Here is an 18,699-nt window from a genome sequence, read left to right on the forward strand (position 1 = left end):
GGGAAAAGCAGAGCCTATTTGTTTATAATATATTTGGTATGTTTTTCTTCATGTAGTTTCCATTTGTCCCTTCATAGAGGCACACATATCTTCTGGTAAACTGGCTCGGAGTTTAATATTTGAATGTCGGTGTGGAACCTAGAGCAGAATGTTTCTCTGGATTTCACCAGAAAATGTGACTTGTGGTAGGAAATCCTGTGAGGCCTGCCTGACTGACGTGTGCTGAGCAGATATTATTATCCAAGGATGCCTCCAGACTATTATTAGCTGAAACTGTCATAAGGAGGCTCTAGATAGAGGGACTGCTCATCTTGAGTCACAGTGGTTCACCAGAGAATGGCTTGTGCTGCGTCACTGCACAGCGTGGAGACTTGCTTCAGTTACTTATCTTGCATTAAATGCATCAATGTAGATTCTTCTGAACCAGCCAAGAAATTGTTCCATCTTCTTTAAAGTCACAGACTAAGTTTTACTCATTTTTTCCCCCAAAACCTTCTCCAGATTTCTTCCTCACTTAGCTCTTGATTAAAATCCTTACACATAGATATACTACCTACATCAATAAAATCATAATTGCCCATTATTTTGGTGCCTGTTGGGGAGGGGGAAGAAAGAGATAATAATATCTTAGGTTAACAATATAATACCGTTAGCATAATTTTGTTTGTTGTTATTTATGGCCTGTCCTATGTGTATTTAGTAATATGTACAGTTATTACTAGTGGGGATGGAAGAATATGAACTAAATGAATGGGGAACTGGGGTGGGAGGAAGAATTTTTGTTCTAGTCCTTTTATGATATTTAATGTTTAGACTGAATGACTTTAGTAGGCATTCAAAAATTTGTTGAAACAGAGAGAAGAACTCCAGGTGCATCAGTGTTATTCTAATAGGAATCTGGAAGAAAGTCAATAGAGTGGAGCAGAGACAACTGAGTGGATAATGGCATGGCTGTCTTATTCAATTTGGGTTGCTATAACAAAGTACCATAGCTTGGGTGGCTTAAACAGCAAACATTTATTTTTTACAGTTCTGGAAGCTGGAAGCATGAGATCAGGGTGCCAGCATAGTTGGATTCTCGGTGAGGGCTCTCTTCTTGGTTCAGATGGCTGCCTACTCTCTGTGTCCACATATGGTGGAAAGAGGAAGCTCTGGTCCCTTCTTCTCCTTGTAAAGGCACGAATTTATCAGGAGGATTCCACCCTCATGATCTAAGCTAACCCTAATTCCCTCCCATAGGCCCCACTTCCAAGTACCATCACACTGGGAATTAGGATTTCAATATATCTATTAGGGGGACACAAACATTCAGTCCATAGCAATGACCGAGACTTTCCCAGAAGTGAAGCAATATGCAAGTTTCCAGATGGAAAAAAAATCTGCTGATAAGCAAGATAAATTTTAAAAAACAATTTAAAAATTACCCTTAATGCAATGAAATATCAGGAACATCATCAAGAATAAAGAGAAAATTATTAAAATTATCAGCACAAGAATTATCTTGATATCAACTTTCCCATCAGCAACTTTGGTGCCAGAAGATAGAAAAATCTTCCCCTTAAAGTGCTGAAGAGTGCTTCGAACCTAGAATTCTACGCTCATGCTCTAATTCAATAACGAGAGAGAAATATGGATATCTTAAGATTCACAGTGATTCAGAAAGCTGCTACCTGTTGACTTGCTGAATGAATTATTGAACTACATAGAAAAATGAATCTAAAAGTAAGAAGAAGAATGCAAGAAGCAAGAACCGCCCCAATTTTTATGAATATCTGATTAAAGGGGGAAAAAAATCACAATTCCAGCCTTAAAAAATTAACTGAATAATTTTCTGGGATTCCATGTTTGATCAGCTGAAAGTGAGACAGTTTTGTTACTGACAAAGATAATAATCATAATCACTATTATTTGTTAAATACTGTATATGCTAAGCATTCTTTCAATTGCTTATGTATGAATTCATTTGATCATCATAGCAGCCTTACGAGGAAAGCATTATCTTCCCAGCTTACACTGAAAGAAAACCGAAGCGTGACAAAGCACCACTCCTCGCCCATGGTTAGACTTGTAAGTGTTAGAACTGGGATTTGGAGTCAAGGTCCTGAGGCTACCTCTTTAGCCACCACGCTCCAGGGGGTCATCCATCCCCACCTTCCGCCACAAGGAGGGTGATGCCTGAGGTGCATTTCCAGGATCCAGCCACACTTCTGCAGCCAGACCCTGCAGTGAGCTCAGACTCTCCAAACCTCGGATCTGCCTTAGCTCTCAGCACTTCTGTTATGTTCACTCAAAAGTATTCAGTGCTATTTGAACCAAACGCCTTTAAAAGAAGCCATCTTGTGTTTCCCCTCCTGCTCTTGCACCCAGCCCATCTCCACTCCTCTGAACTGTCAGCTCAGTGACTGTGACCTTGATTCTATGTCTGGACCACTGGACTTGAGGCTTATTCTTGATGTTCTTGAGGTTTAAACATGAGTGTCCCCAAGGGACTCTGATCCAAACTATTCTGAATTGCTATGCCTTTTACTGGTGTGAGAAGGCAGCTCTAAGCTCTAAAGCATTTTTCACATAACATCATCCCACCCCCAACACTATGGCTCCTTGCAAGAGGTTTGGTTATCTCCTTGGTTCCTTTATTCTGTCTATTTTTTCTTCATTCCCACAAATGAACCATAATGCCTGATTCCTGAGAATCAAGATATAACAGGTCTTATGATCTGAAGACCTAATAAAATGACAACAAATAAATGGTTGTGTGAAACATGTTTATTTATTGTATATTTGTGATTTTACATAAGTTACTGACACATCTATGTGATACATAATGCTAGAAATGCAAATATATATTTCCTTGTTGTTCAATACTTTCTTCTAGATTTTTATTATAAACGGGCACAGAGGACACCTACTGATCCTTCATGATAAGAACAAATAAATGCATTTCCTTAGAAACAAAAATAACTGATCACCTGCTTTGTAATGGTATCAGCCTCATTAAATAGTGAACAACAATTAAAAAACCATTTTACAAAATAATAAATAATACAGCAAAAGATAATGCTATGAAATAAACTAAGAGTAAGGAAGAACTAAATGGGACATAATCCCATTTTAGATCAAAGGATTAATAGGGTTGCTAACGCTGTGATTGACAGTTGTCTAGTTATTTCTGTATTTATATTTAGGGGGTAATAGAGGTTCAGAAAAACAGAAATATATAGAAAAAGTCTCTAAATTTTGGGCACTAGAGCAAATCTGAGGCTTATAGCTCATATTACAAAATCCTGTGCAGAAACAGAACCTTTCAATTTTAGGGTGAGGCAAATCTGCCAAAAAAGAGGATGTTCTTGGTTATTTTGTGCATGATAAAGAAGAGGAAAGGATGATCTGCCACAAACTGTGGGCCTCCATGGCCAGTTCTCCCTGACATAATGGTCCCAGTGCCAGCAGCTGCTTCAGTGCCCTCCTCGTTAACATCCACAGTGGCTTGATGGAACACTTCAGACAGAAACAGGTCGTTTCTTTCTGACATGCCTGAGAAATTAGCCTGGCCCTCGTTGAAGGCATCATCCATGCCCATTCTTCTCAGAATGGATTTGAGTTCATAATGCTCTTCTAATTTGAACTGTGGGACAAACACCTCCACGTCATCTTCAGCCATTGTGTCTTTGCTGGTCCACTTGTTGAGTTTGTCATAGGTTATTTCACTTTCCAGCTACAAATAAACAAACAAAAAAACAGAACCACTGAGCGCTTAGAAGAGAAGGAAAACAACTTCTAAGTCTATGTTAAAAATCAGTGACTTTAACTTTACCGTATTGCGGGTGACAAAAAAATTGACTAGATTGGTAAAACTTTGGCAAGAAGGTAGCATGTATGTTTGAGACATGTTACATTTACTCTCAACTCACATTTTTTTTTTTTTTTTGAGGCAGATTAGTCCTGAGCTAACATCCACCGCCAATCCTCCTCTTTTTGCTGAGGAATATTGGCCCTGAGCTAACATCTGTGCCCATCTTCCTCTATTTTATATGTGGGACACCTGCCACAGCATGGCTGGATAAGCCGTGCATGTCTGCATCCAGGATCTGAACTGGCAAACCCTGAGCCACCGAAACGGAGCATGTGAACTTTGCCATGCCACCGGGCCGGCCGCAACTCATATATTTTTTTATTTTTGCACATCATTTCCGAAGGTGTAGATACATTCACCGTGACAGGTAAGTTTAGCCCCAGAAGTCTAAAACAGTTAAAGTTGGAAAGGCTTACCAACTCCAAGCCAGTGGACACGTCAGTAATTTCATCTGGAAGCAACAGGAACATGCTGATATCTCCAGCATATGGAAGTTCTAAAATCTGAGTCTTTAGGTCTCCTATGTATCCAATGTTCAGCTTTTCACGCAAGTACATCATCTGTATAGGTTTACGCCGAATCTAAAATTATTAAAAAGTAAACTATGAAAGTTGATACTAAGATGTCAAGAGATTTACAATTAGACATAAAAGAGAATGGGTTCTGCTTAAGTGTTGAAGAAATATGTTTTTTAAAGTCAATAAAATAAGTTATTTGTATACCCTTACAATGGCTCTGATCTTATTAGCTTTCAAGATTACACCCATTACTCATAAGATGGACGATAATAGTAATAATACTAAAACATTTGTTCAGTACCTACTATGGGTCAAGAACTCTGCTAAATTTCATTGAATCTTTACAACAACATTTTGAGTTGGATGTTATTATTATCCCAGTTTTACAGATCAAAACATGTAATGCATCAAACATAAGTAAAGTCATAGCTGGTGAGTGGTAGAGCCTACATCGAGTCCAGGATTGTGAATTATAAAGCCCATGGTCTTTCACCACTGCTCATGTGGCTTCTCAAAAAATTCCTGAATGATATTCAGTAACTTGAAAAAGTCAATCAACTGTCCAATGTGCGTAACTTATAACTAGCAAGTCATGTATGAGCATCAATGCGTCGTCTCTAATTCTTTCTCTTTCTTGTCTAAGGTCCTAAAATATATGTTAGGAAAATGTGGCTTGTTGTTTCATACCGAGTTCACACGGAAAGGATAAAGCCCATTTAATTTCTTCTGAAATGGAGTTTTCCACTTTCCTTTGAAGTAGACAGCATTCACCAAGACCATCCTGGTGTCCCCATCTACAGAACCTTGTGGTAGTAACTTTGAGATTTTGCCTGTGGAGAACATGACATATGTTTAGGTTTCACGATAAAGAGCTGTTAAGTTATTATGATTTCTTGAATCTTTTGAGTTGCCCTCAAACCCAGCACCCACATTTGTCAAACTCTGCAGAGAGATTTATCTTCAAGCTCAAGTTTTTCTCTGGATTTATTTAAAGCATAAGTAAAACTCAGACCAAATTTCTCAGGTTTGCAAAATCTGAGAGAAAATGAAGAAGTAATGCATTTGAAATTTAGAATGACTATCAAACTTGGAGAGGAGATTTTCACTTCATTTTCTACTGTTTTCTCAAAGTTTTGTAGTTGTATGAAGTTATTCAGTTCAGATGGGAGTGAAAGGGAGTCTCTGAAGGATAACAGTGCCTTTGTACAGTATGTCGCTTAGTGCTCCTTCTACACCTGTCTGGACCATCTGTGGGTCCTACTCACTGATTCATTCAACAACACTTTTTTGGAAGCTGTGCTAGGCCTAGACCTACACGAGGAATAGTGCAGATACAAGAGGGGAGAAAGCAAGAATTGTCCTCATAAGGCTGAGAATATTGGAAGAGACTTTCAAAATCAGTTGGAAAACATTGTAAAACAATGTGTGATAAGTTCTATAATAGAGCTAAATAATGCAAAGTGCTATGACAAAACAGAGAACAGAGTAAATGAGTGAGCCGGAGAAAGGTCTCAGAAATGATAACATCCAAGTGTGATAGTTTTTTAAAAGATAAAGTTGGTTTAAGAAACAGCCCATTTATAGTGAATACCTGCTCTGCAATATTTCAGCCACTAAGTACATTATTGTATATAATCCTCACAGCTATTTTATTTGGTGTTATTAGTGTCCTTTTACACAAAAGGACACCATGGTGAGAGAGGTTAGCAATCCTCCCGAGGTCACAATGCTGGTAAGCTAATCAGGATTCTGTCTTCTTAGTTCAGCACCTCCCAATCCTACAGATAGATACAGGACTCTAGTAAAAAGGTCGCTGTATTCTGACCACCGTCAATGCATACGTTCAATATCTCCATTCAATACATCCCCAGGCACTTAAAATTCTTGGTTACCATTGAAATCTACTAATGTTTTCTTTAACTTTGTGATGCATATGACAAAACTAGTATTTGATCATAACAAATAAAACAGAAAATTCTCTCAAATTATTGTAAAATTTGGTAAAACAGTCAGCCCAATGACTACTTGGCAGTTTGGCAATACAACTGATTCACTTACAGCCATGCAACATGAAGCTTAAAGAGAAAAACAATTCATCCTGTTCTGCAAAAAACAAAACTGTCGTGTGTCTCTAATTTTGCACTCCGTTTTTACTTTCACTTCCGTGAATCTTCACTTTCCCTGCTTCCTTTGTGTCAGTGGTTTGTCAATATTTTAGGACAGTAATTTAAAAATTCGTAATGAAAATTAAGAACTAAAGCAGATCAACTATTTTCAGAAAAACAAAAGTATTTTTTAAATTTTATAGAACTTAATTTATGTGCTTTTTCCCATTATCGTAGCTAAAAAATCAAGACACCAAACTATTGCTTGGAACAATGTTTTAAACATGAGTTAAATAAAGATCCACTTTTTTGCGTTGTCATCAAACTCTTTAAACATCCAGATGAAGACTTCCAGAGTTAGACGGTTAGACGGAAGAGGGAACCCCAGCCTCACCCCTAAGTGGCAGTGGGTTCTTAGATGAGGCAGTTAGCCCCTCAGGGGTTTGGAGTCCACAACCATAAAGTGGCAGTTTGGATAAATCATCCTCAAAGACCATTGCAATCCTAGCAGCTCATAAATCTGTGAAATACCAAAACAGTTCTACATCCGTAATAATCTCTACTTTTTTCCTCTTAGAAACCCATCTATATGTGACTATTTAATAATTACTTATTTAAGACCTATAATAATACCTGGAAATTTAGAGGAAAGAAGGATTTTAGCTATCATCAAAAGACTGTGCTAATTTTTGTGGGGACACAGGAGGAGCGTAACATACTGGCCCTACTCTAAAATAATTATAGTCTAAGTGGGATGGCAAAGCAAACAAAATAAAGTCAGTTCAATAACAGTTCAAGGCCATATATGGCAAATGTTAACATGAATCATGAAGCTGACAAAGTACTAGAGGAGTCGAGAAGAGGGAAGATGAAGACATGGTTGGGAGATCCCTCTAGGAAAGACTAAGACTCTGATTGCCATTTAACATTCTGAAGTTGAGGAATGTATTGAAAGAAAGTATGGAGGTCGCGATGTGTTTATGAGAGCTCAGGAGTCAGCAGTAGTCAAGTATAGTCTGTCGGATTATGGAGAACACAAAAGTCAAGGTAGAGTAGGATCTTCTGCTGAGCACAGTAGGAGGTCCCCAGAGAGATTTTAGTGTGGGGCTAGCATGATAAACGTGTTACTTCACCCCTTTAGCTTCATTTCCTCCTTTCAGCTCCACTCTCCAGTCAAACCAAACTCCATTCATTTCCCCAGAGACCACGGTCTCTCACCTCTGGATCTTTGCACATCTGTGCCCTTTGCCTCGAACTCTCTCCCCAGAGACAATGCCCTCTGCCTGGCCAGCTGCAGCCCATCCTCCTAATCACAACATAAATGTTTCTTATTCCAGGAAGTCTCCTCTTATCAGGGCACTGGAGTCAGGTACCTTTCCTCTGTGCTCCCATGCTGGGTCCTGTGCTTCCCTGTAGAAGCACCTATCACCATTGATAGCAAATGCCAATGGGATTGAATGTCTCCCTAGACCATCAGTCCCATGATGGCAGGGTCTGGATTCTGTGTTGTTTACCATTTTTATCCTCCTCTCCACGTACAGTGTCTGGCACATAATATGCGGTGGCTAAATCATTGTTGGCTGAAGGACTGAATTCAATAACAATGAATAAATGATTTAATTACATTTCAGTCCTTGTAAAAATTACAAAGAGAGACAGGAGCTTAAGAAAGAACTAAGGACATAAGTTACTATGATAGAAGTGGCTTCGACAATCAAGGAGAGATGAAGCAGAGACCAAAAGAACTTGAAAGCAGATTGACTCTGAATGGTGAAAGAGAAGAAAGAGTTAAATAATTTTATGATCCCGCCCTCTTCCATTGCCAATAGTCTCACACCAATCACTCAGGTGAGGGTCAAGCCTTTTTCTTTGTTTTTGTCCACAGTGGATGTACAGTCACAATTATTTCAACACTGATATTTCCTATGTTGAAAAATGTCTGCCTCCTCTCATGTTCTATTCTAAGGTAATATCCAAAATCAGATTATTTAAGTACTGAACCATGTCTTCTGTTAGTAGGCCTCAATTATTTAAAACACCACTCAGCTAAATAAGAGTAAGATTACCTTAACCAAAATAACTAAGGTTGAATGAATTTTAAGGGAGCAAGGGCTAAGTCCAGGGATGGTTTTAAAAAATAGATCAGAGTTTTCTAAGTGGAATGAACACAAAATATTTCCTTAGTTTTACCTTTGGTTTGGGTCTCAACCCAAGAATTAATCTTTTTTCTGGCTTCTTCTGCATGTTCTAGGAAGTCGACTGCCTGGGGTTCTGTAGAGTAATATTTCTTACAGAGTTGTATGTATTCCTTTAAAGCAAGAAAAACGGTAAAGGTTACATAGAATATGTACTGAACGAGCCTTGGTGTAATTGTGAATTACAGGCTTCCGGTCAAGACTGGGGGAACTGAGGTAGGGGAAGGGGTCTATGGGGTGGGCTGAAAGAGGGAATGCAGATTCTAAGTGCTCTCTTGACCTGCTTACCCCACACTCATCCCCAATTCTATTTGCCCTCCTGCATTCTTTTCATTGTAGACACTGAATTTGAGGGTAAAGGTTGAACTAGACGGATAGCAGTGCTGGTGCTGGAAATCAGTTGTGTTCTTCCTAAGTGCTTACTACTCATCTAGTGGGAATTTTGCAGCAGGGAGAGGAAGCACCGACAGAGGGAGCATGTGGGATATCTTAGGAAGCTATCGGGAAGCTGCATGGAATTCTGACTCTCTGTATGGATCATAGAGAACAGTTTTGGACGTGACGTCATTGCAGGTTTGGGGCGCTGTCATTTCAATTACAGGTTTAACTTACTTCCCGGAATTTGGCAGACTTCTCGCCAAACAGCTTACTGGCGCTTTCCAATAAACACTCCCCTGTGGATGTGTTGATTGCAGAGATGAGAGAACGGAAGGATGAATGGATTTTATCTCCAACTTGTGCCTTAAACAGAAAGGAGAGATTCTCTTTATATAACACAGGACTACTAAGCAAGATATTTCATAAGCAATGGGATTTTTTTTTAAAAACAACACTGCTGTATTAATTAATTAGTAAAATACTGTATTAATGTTTACTTTTTTCTGGCACTTTAGAGGAATCTCTGAGGAAATGCTCTTGATATAGATGTGGTGCATTAAAACTAACAAGATAATTTTTTAGTCATTTCGAATTTTGTTGTGCCTATGGATTGGATTTAACCATGAAGTAACCAACATCCTAGAAAAAAGTCAGGCTCCTTTTACAGTTTCCTAAACCTCAAGGTCTCTAAGGAATTTTTATTATATTAAAATATTACCTTAAAATTGTTCTAAACAGAGTTCACATAACTTCTAAAAATACCCATTTTATAATTGAGGGGTAGTTTGGGCACTGGAAAATGTTGGTTTTAGACAGCCATGAAAGTGAAGGAGAATTCCAATCCCCAACCTGAAGTTTGTAAGCACGGGGACAGACAGGGGTTAGTCACAGCGGTGGCCAGGTGAAGTGGAGGACAGAGCCCTGCAGATGGACTGCCAAGTGTCCATTTAGACCTGGTGAATCTCCATGCTGAAGGGGCCCTCTCCACCTCCTCTAGCCCATAATTCCCCGGTGATGGGCAGATGGAGCATCAGCACTCCTATGAAGGAAGCTATGGGAGAAAGCTCCACACAACCTAACTCAGGAATGTGATTATGGAGGTTGCTTACCAATAAGAGCACATCTATGACAAGTTCCTATAAAGTAGGTGGATAGCTAGTGTTTAAGGAAATGGAGTATTGAGAAAAGATGTTGCTACTTGAGATAGACAGATGATAGATAGATAGATAGATAGATAGATAGATAGATGATAGAGAGAGAGAGATAGAGAGATGATAGATAAATAGATTGATTGAGGGTCTGTGGTCCCTTATGAAGTTATCGGTCCTGGCCTTCCCCATTCCTCAATTATTTGTTACTCCTTACCGCCTCCCCTCTGGGAAGCTGTATTTATGCATGTGTTTTCTAGGACTCTCTACCATGGTCTTGAAATAAATTACACATACCTACTAATGGCCAGGGGTGTGATAGAATTTAGAAACAGTCTGGGCCTAGAAGTCACAAAGTCTGGATTCTACCCTGGCTCTGCCCTTACTTCTTACTGTGACCATAGGATATTTACTTAAGGACTCTGAGTCTTAGTTTTCTTTCTGTGAATGGGGAAAGTTGTACTAGGTTCCTTCCCTAACATTGTGATTTTTAAGACAAGAAGATTCCAAAAATAAAATATAAAAGAAATGTGAATGAATGAGTTAAATACCTGTAAAATAGCATCAGGATAAGTGACCTGCTGGATCTGCTGCATGATTTCACCACTGGTGAACTCCTCTGGGGTCACTGGGGGGACATCACAGACTATAACTTTGTTAAACTGAAGCACCTGCAATTAGAATTAGAGAGAATGGGTACGTTTTCCTGCTAAATTACTTAAACTTTAAACCAATGGCTATCTGATACCTCTTAGTGGTCTTAGGTCTAGTTCCCTGCCTTTTTGCATGTGGGGAAAAAACACAGATACTCTTTATATGTAGTAAGTATCAGCCAACAGAAATTTCTCTTACAAGAAACAAAATGAGAGACTCCATACTAATCCATATACTGGCCATTTTGGACAATGATTTGTTTTTATGAGATGATTTATAACATCTTCCCTAAATTATCATCCAACCCATAAATTGCCTTGAAAAAAATGCCAGTATTTTGAAGAAAGTAATAAGCTTCACCAGGGACTTTGTACCTATTGCTCTACTCAGCATCTTTATGTATTATTCACTTAAATCTGTTAAAAAACTCCAAGCCAAAGTCAGCATAAGCATAAAAACAGGTCACTTAGTGTTAACAGGAATCACCTAAAACATTTACACAAACGATATTCACACACAGAGAGAAACTAATACCCATGTCGGGGGACAGATGATGGGTCAGATGACAATACGAATCTGTTTATAGTGTAAGTAGCAGATCCAGATAACACAGTGAAGCTGGTAGGAAAAGATTGGCTCCTAGGAAGCTGCCTCAGATCCCCTCCACTAACACTGTAGCCTTCCCAACCTGGCCCTGCCACCCAGACGTCCCTTCCGCCTCCAACATCCTTGGGATCCCATTGGTCCTGTGGAACTTCCCCATCCCCGTGGAGCCCACAGTGAGGAGGAGCTTATCTAGTAAATGGATTGATGGTGGGGCCTCTGGTAATGAGGGAAAGGCAGGCTTGTCCAGCAGGTGGTGAGTTTCTGGGCTGGAAGGAGAGGAGTCAGGGTTTGTGGGGTCTTTCTCTGCTCCTCAGAGTGTATGTTATAAGTCCTACCTAATAGTCTATCAAAAAAAATGGTCCTACTCTGCCCCCACATATGAGAAGAATGTTCCTGTAACAGCTTCCCCTGTTATCCTCCCTTCTAAGGAAACTGACCCTTCAATCAGGGGTCCCAGGTCAGCACTAAAGCCTTCCAGAACCACTGTAAAAGTCCCTGCAGGGGAGGGGTTTTGGCGAGGTGACCCTGAGCCTTGCAGAGGCATGGAAAAATTACAAGGTAGGTATACCACCCAGAAAGGAGGTTGGTCTGGGTGGGTCAGCGCCTTACCCTAAACGTAAGAGCTGGGAGAACAGTCCTTGTTGGCATGCTAACCTCATAGACCTGTGCTCTGTAGGAGTGGATGCCTTCCAGTTATGCCTCTCTTTCTGCTACAATCATACCACCCTTACCAGGTACACCAGTTCCCAACTGTGTGGTCTCTTCTTGCCCTAACTTCTTCATCTGTAAAATGAGTACGGGAATCATAGCGCCTACTACCTCCTAGGATTTTGTAGTATGTGGGTAAATTGCGTTCTTAGAAAGGTGCTTGGCTCAGGCACTAATAAACATTAGCTATTGTGACAACTTCTGCTAAGAGGTGCTTTACACATTATCTCCAATCCTCACAACAGTCTTGCGGGTTATGCATTTTCATACTCATTTTATAGATGAGAAAACTGAGCCTCAGAGAGTTTAAATGCCTTCACTCATGCACCTAGCAAGTGGCAGAGCCACCACTCAACACAGGTAGGTCTGTCCCCAAAGTCCATGCTTCTTCCTCCAAGCAAAAGAGCTTCTCCTCTTTCCTTTTAGTAAAGAATTATCCACATATGTACATGCAGCAGACTTACAAGAAAGCTATATAAAATCTTTACATAGTTCCATATGCTTGAAGCACTTTTCAGATACAGAAAAGCTATATTGTGCCCATGGTGACAAATAAGTTAATTCTCCTTTGGTATCAAAGTCAATTTTTTTACTTTAACAGCCTAGAGTACTTCATGTAGCATTTGCCTTCAAAATATATTGCTTTTGATTCCTTTACACTTAAAAAATTAAGACCCTGATGTTTTCTAAAGTTTCCAATGCAGTTCACTATTTTTTCAATAAGAAAATAAAGGGGAAGGAGTGTTGCAAAATGTCGCTGCTATTAGAGAGTTGAGCAATTGAGTTGTAAGTCAGTGTTTAAACCGCCACAAACACAGAAAGTGATGCAGCCATCCCTCCTCCTCCTGGAGTGAGATTGACCAATGCTCTCTCTGTGAGCCACTTCAAACAAAGCCCATCTGAAATGGGTCCCTGTGTATCTGGGAAGGGTATATGTATATGTACATACTCAGGTACTTCTCATGGGAAACCCGAGAGTAGCCCGTGGCATTTTGGCGTGACTGAAAGCACAATGCGTGCTTGTGAGAAACCAAAGCCTGTACTTAAAGCATCCAATTTGAATGTTTGTGTATATGTGACTATAAAAGAATTTTAATTACAGCATATGACGACCTCGGCTGGGTCACTGACCTAGGAAATAGGATCATGTGAATTTTAAATGTGCTGAATTCATTCCATAGGAATATTGCAGTGTGCAGTTGAAGTAGTTCAATGTATTTTCAAGGCACCAGATTCAGTGAAAGTGTCCCCTGACTGAACTTGTGTCCGTTCACCAAGGAAGGAAGCCAGTGGCCTTGATAGAAGTACCTCACAGTGCTGCTCCACACACTGTCCACCTTGATTTTGAAGACCAGTCATCATGCCAGGCCCCATTTTGTTGACATGACCTCATGGGGTTGATAACGTGGCTGAGGTTCTCTGAAGTCACATTGCTCTCCGTGCATCTCCAAGGGTATGGAGACCACAGCTCCGAGACTTATTTTTCTTTTCATGACCCTCTCTTAAAACCACTGGGAGGAATTTTTACATGGGGAACAAACACACCACAGTGGCAGAGCAGTGGAAGAAACTTCGCCAGGAGTGAGGCAGCCTTGGGAGACTCTGGGAAAGTTGCTTCATTCACACTGCCAGTTTCCCACCCGTGAAATGACACTTGTCTTAAAGCCAAAAGAGATAAAGCAGGCAAAATACTTCGAAAAGTATAAACATAGTATTATTAAAATGTGAGATGGTGTCACTATTACCAATTTCCAGCCTTGCAGGACAAGAAACTCTGATATGCCTTCTGCTATCTACAGTTGAGGGTTTTTGTGGTTTGGCTGTTTTGTAAGTTTGAATTTAAGGAAATTGTGTTGTAATTGCTGACTTTATAGACAAGATAGTTATAGTCAAGACATCGCAAGGGTAACATTAGAGCAATTCTACAATTGAGTTCAGGAATCATCCAGTCCTAATTTGGAGCGTTAACAGAAGCTTACCTTGGCCATCTGGTCTGCAGTGTTGCCCCTGGCACCCAGGTAGACCATGGCCATGGTGGATGAGATGCTCCATGGAGAGAAGAAGAGATTCTGGGTGCTGTTTGTATTTGCCAGATATTTGAAGAAATTGAGGGCAAAAATTGTGTTTGCCACATAAAGGTTTTCCATTGTTTCAACCTAGAAGGAAAGTGAGGAAGAAAAAAAACAGCTCTAAAAGATGACAACATTTTGGGTGATGTCAACAGAGTAGTTCAGGCTGTACCACACATAGGGCAGGGATGCCCTCTCTGTTCTTCCTTCGTGGAACAATGTGAAGCAGAGCAGGGCAGCATCATGGTCATGTGACCTGTGCAGCCATAAAGGGCCCCATGCTTGGTACAATGCTCTGCTGTCACCATCTTGAAATTCTTAACAATTTTAAACCAGGGACTCTGCACGTTCCTTTTGCACCAGATCCTGCAAATTGTATAGCTGATCTTGAGATATAATGAACAGTTATATGTGAGTAGTGACCCTCCACATCACAATAAAGATAATAATAGCAGTAACAATAAATATCATTTATTGAATTCTTACTGTACAATAGATGCTGTTCTAAACCTTTTACTGTACTAACGATTACCGAAACCTTAAGAGGAGGGCACTGCTATTTCTGTTTTACAAAGGAAGAAACTGCTGCACAGACAGGGTCAAAAAAGTGAGCAGTGCCACTTGAGTATCAGGGGTAGGACTAGGCTGAAGCCGGGTGAGTGGCCTCCAGGGTCATGCTCTCAACCTCTGTGCTGTACCCACAGATTCATAGCACACAGACAGGCAAATACACACGTATTCAGATGTATGCCACATGCACACATATTCCTGTTGGCTCCAGTTGAGATGGTCAATCTTCTTTCAAATTCCTTGATTCTAGAAGTGGCTTAGATTCACTATTTGAGGGTTGGTATTTTCACCCAGCCCTTACCACCTTTTTCCACCCCCAAACACATGCACATACCCAGCCTTGCTACAAAAGAGCTTCCTATGCTGAGTTCAGTACTGGGTGTGCTGGAACAGCCCCCTCTTTTCCTGCCACTCCCTAGCAGAGAAGTCAATTCCAGGCAGCACTGCAGGGATCATGCTGGGTATACGAAACACACACACCCCCATCAACCATCTGAAGGTAAATGGCAGACACGCCTTCCATGACCTAAGGCTCTGCATGCAGCCAAATGCTTGGACACACCCGAGGTGTGTGGGTATCTGTTGGTACTGGCCAATTATCATCTTTCTGACTGTATAATATGCTTTCCTTGTGGCTTAAAACACCCTATAATTACCAAAATATATAAATATACTAAACAATACTGACACTCATCACTCACAGAAAACCTTCTTGTGACAGTGGCTTCCCAGAGCTGAGGAGGGGCTGGGGAAGTCCCTGGATGAAGCACTTCCTGCAGCTGTTGTCTTGGCTCACTCAGCAGGGCTTCCCAATGAAGGCTAGCAGTCACTTCCCTCCCTGATCCATGGATATCTTAGGTGAACACTTGGTTCATGAGCATTTCTTTTTAAGAAAATGATTGCAATTTGTATCAAAATCTCTCATTTGAAATACCACTCAATTTTGTTTTATCAAGACAAAATAGTAAATTAGGTAAAACTTGTCCCTGAAACTCTCTCACCTCTTCTTCTCACTGAACCGTCACAAGATCTGTATGAGGTAGATGCTATTAGCTTCAGTTTGTAGGTTACATCCTGATGCTCAGAGAAGTTAACTTGTATAAGGTCACAGTTCGTATGTAACGGTGCGGGTAGTCAAGCCTAGGTCTGCTTTAGAAACCCACGCTATTCAATGTCCCACACGGCCTCACCTGCTGATGTTTAACTTCTCTATTATGTGGAAGAGTTCAGACAAGCTGCTAGTTTGAGAAATACTGGAAAGAGGAAATAAAAAGAGGAAAGAGGCAAATCTGTAATGCTCCTAGAAGGCTTATCAAGTAAAGAAAATCACTTTATCTTGTGGGCCGGCCTGGTGGTGCAGCGGTTAAGTTTGCACATTCCACTTTAGTGGCCCCGGATTTATGGATTCAGATCCTGGGTGGGACCTATGCACCGCTTGTCAAGCCATCCTGTAGAAGGCATCCCACATATAAAGTAGAGGAAGGTGGGCACGGTTGTTAACTCAGGGCCAGTCTTCCTCAGCACAAAGAGGAGGATTGGTGGCAGATGTTAGCTCAGGGCTAATGTTCCTCAAAAAATAAAAGATCACTCTACCTTTTCTTTTGCTTCATCACTGAGGTTAGAGTAGCTTGAGTGGCTCAGCAATTTGCTCCCTCTTCCTTCTACCTTTTTAAAATTGTCTTTATAATTAATTAGTCTTACTGAGCAGATCTTTTTTGTAAATCATCTCACTAACATTTTGGAAATAAACTGAGAATTAATAACATACATTAAATATTTCTCTATCCCCATGTGAAAAAAGTAAATAAGATATAGGAGCCAGAAAAGTAAATGTAGGCTTCTGCTATCCCTAATTCTTTGTAACAACCTGCATAGTTGGTCGCTTTGACACTAACAAAATTTGAGTGTCAAGAAAAACTATCAGTGACTTTATAAAGGAGAAAGAGTAAATAAGAACAGAATTAAATTGTCCCAGGTGCATTTACTTCATTTAAAAAATAGTCTAAATTTTATTTTTAAAAGATGCAATTAAGTGCGTTAACATAAAAAAACCTTCATGTCTATATTTGTACTTGCCAAATCCCTTCAGCCGCGTTGTTTTGTTTACTTTGCATAATTCCTTGCCCCATAGAGTCTAGTAATTCCTGTTGTACAAATGAAAATATGAAGATGTAAATTGCACAGCTAGTTAGTTTCAAAGTCTAGACTGAACCTCAGCCTCCTGATTCCAAGTGTGGTGCTTCTCCTGTAAACCTTTCAAATGAGGTTTGAGAAGTTCATAGTTTTAGAAATTTAGGAAGGCACCCATCTAGCATTTCCCAACTCTTGGACAAGTCCATGCCTTACATTTGGATGGGAATCTGCCTAAGACAATGTAAAGTTGAAGTCACGGAGGGCCATGAAATCACATAATCTCCCGGAACAGGTCACAGCTGTTGTAAATTTCTTAACACTAGAGTAAGTTACACAACTTCATTAACTTCTAAATCTTATGCTCTTAATTAATGTTGAATAGCATCATTGGGAAGAATGGATGGAAAGCATACATGGGGCTGGGCTCCATGATGTTTATGTTGTTTCCTGAAACACAAGTTGACAAATGTGCCACTGAAACTTGGCACAGGTCACAAAACACTTGAGAGGAGCCACAAGGCACACTACCCCACTCCATCTTCTTCTTGGCACTAGATGTTAGATTTCAGTTTGCTGTGGCACTTAGAACAATTTTTTTTGTAACTACACAGTGCAAATATTTTGAAATTGACCACAGAAGTCAATGAAAGCAAAGAGAAAACAACAACTTTGAGGAAACTTCCTGTGCAAAATTGACACATTTCCCCCTACAATATTAAAAGCAGTTTGTTATTTGATGACTTTCATAATGAATAAGTGTTTGCTTATGGGGTATTAGATTATCTGTTGGACTATTATTTCAGTCAATCCAACAACTAGTTTGGCTGATTTTTCTCTTTCACTAAATTGACCAATTATTGAACTAAATTCAATAAATATATTCTGGTGTTGAACTGGCCCAATCCAGATTGCTGCTTAATTTCTGCAGTTTCTGATTGTTTTAGATGAAAACTGAGTCATCTTTTTATTTGTATTATATTTATATACAATTTATAGACTACTTTCAATGCTTAAATTAATATATTTTAATTGATCTAGCTATTTCCATCAAACTCAGTGTCAAAACACCTGCTGGTAAAAAAAATATACATATTCAAACTGTTTGATAAAATTGACATCACAACTTGAATGTACATTTTGGTTTGGTTAATGTTGCATTGGCATTTGCTGGCTTCTGAGATTCAAGATCATCTCATTAAATTTAACTCAAATAGAACTAAAATATTTCAAGTTAAACAAACAACTAAACAAGAAAATACCACTAAATTTGTACCCATCCTCTAAAAACTTCCCCCATTTTAATTTTCATTGTGTTAATAATACCAGTATGAAAGAAGAGAAAAAATGAAACTATATTATATAGAGATGCCCGTGGAAATCACTGAAATACCTTGTTATTCTCTGAGGTGCTGTCAGACAGGAAAGAGTCTTCCGAGAGTGTCCTTAGAGTCAGACATGGTGATGCCTGGTTTTATAAAGCTCTGCCCCTCCCACACAGCATTTTTTTTTCCCTCTGTTTCTAATCTGTATCTTTTGAGTGATTCAACATTTTACTCAGAAAGACATCACTAGAATAGAAATGCCTCTTTGCTAAGACACCATTTCAGAAATTTGTTGGGAGGATGATGTCATTCAGAAACTTAAGAATTTGGCAATATCTACACATGCCTGTTAAAATTAGCTATAGCGTGTCAGCCCCACTTTCAAGTGTCTCCCTCTATACCTGTGTTCAAAGATAGTGCCAAATTCTGCAATACCCCTT

General features: G+C 39.7%; 1 protein-coding gene and 1 long non-coding RNA gene across 2 annotated transcripts in view; one reads left to right on the plus strand and one right to left on the minus strand.

Moving 5' to 3' along the window:
- LOC139045636 (uncharacterized) overlaps positions 1-1,150 on the plus strand; it is a 28,728-nt gene extending 27,578 nt beyond the window's left edge. Inside the window, exon 3 of the long non-coding RNA XR_011504371.1 lies at positions 1,031-1,150. This is a non-coding gene — a long non-coding RNA (uncharacterized lncRNA). The remainder of the gene's footprint in view (positions 1-1,030) is intronic.
- Positions 1,151-2,746: 1,596 nt separating this feature from the next.
- On the minus strand, positions 2,747-18,444 carry SERPINB2 (serpin family B member 2). Its single transcript, XM_014830775.3, has 8 exons — positions 18,328-18,444; positions 14,145-14,321; positions 10,749-10,868; positions 9,284-9,412; positions 8,667-8,784; positions 5,059-5,201; positions 4,270-4,434; positions 2,747-3,715 (listed from the first exon to the last, which is right to left on the minus strand). Exons 2-8 carry the CDS (start codon positions 14,310-14,312, stop codon positions 3,311-3,313), a joined length of 1,248 nt encoding a protein of 415 aa, XP_014686261.2. The 5' UTR covers positions 14,313-14,321; positions 18,328-18,444; the 3' UTR covers positions 2,747-3,310.
- Positions 18,445-18,699: the final 255 nt, after the last annotated feature.

The sequence above is a fragment of the Equus asinus genome, chromosome 7, assembly GCF_041296235.1.
Source record: "Equus asinus isolate D_3611 breed Donkey chromosome 7, EquAss-T2T_v2, whole genome shotgun sequence".
Taxonomy (NCBI): Eukaryota; Metazoa; Chordata; class Mammalia; order Perissodactyla; family Equidae; genus Equus; species Equus asinus.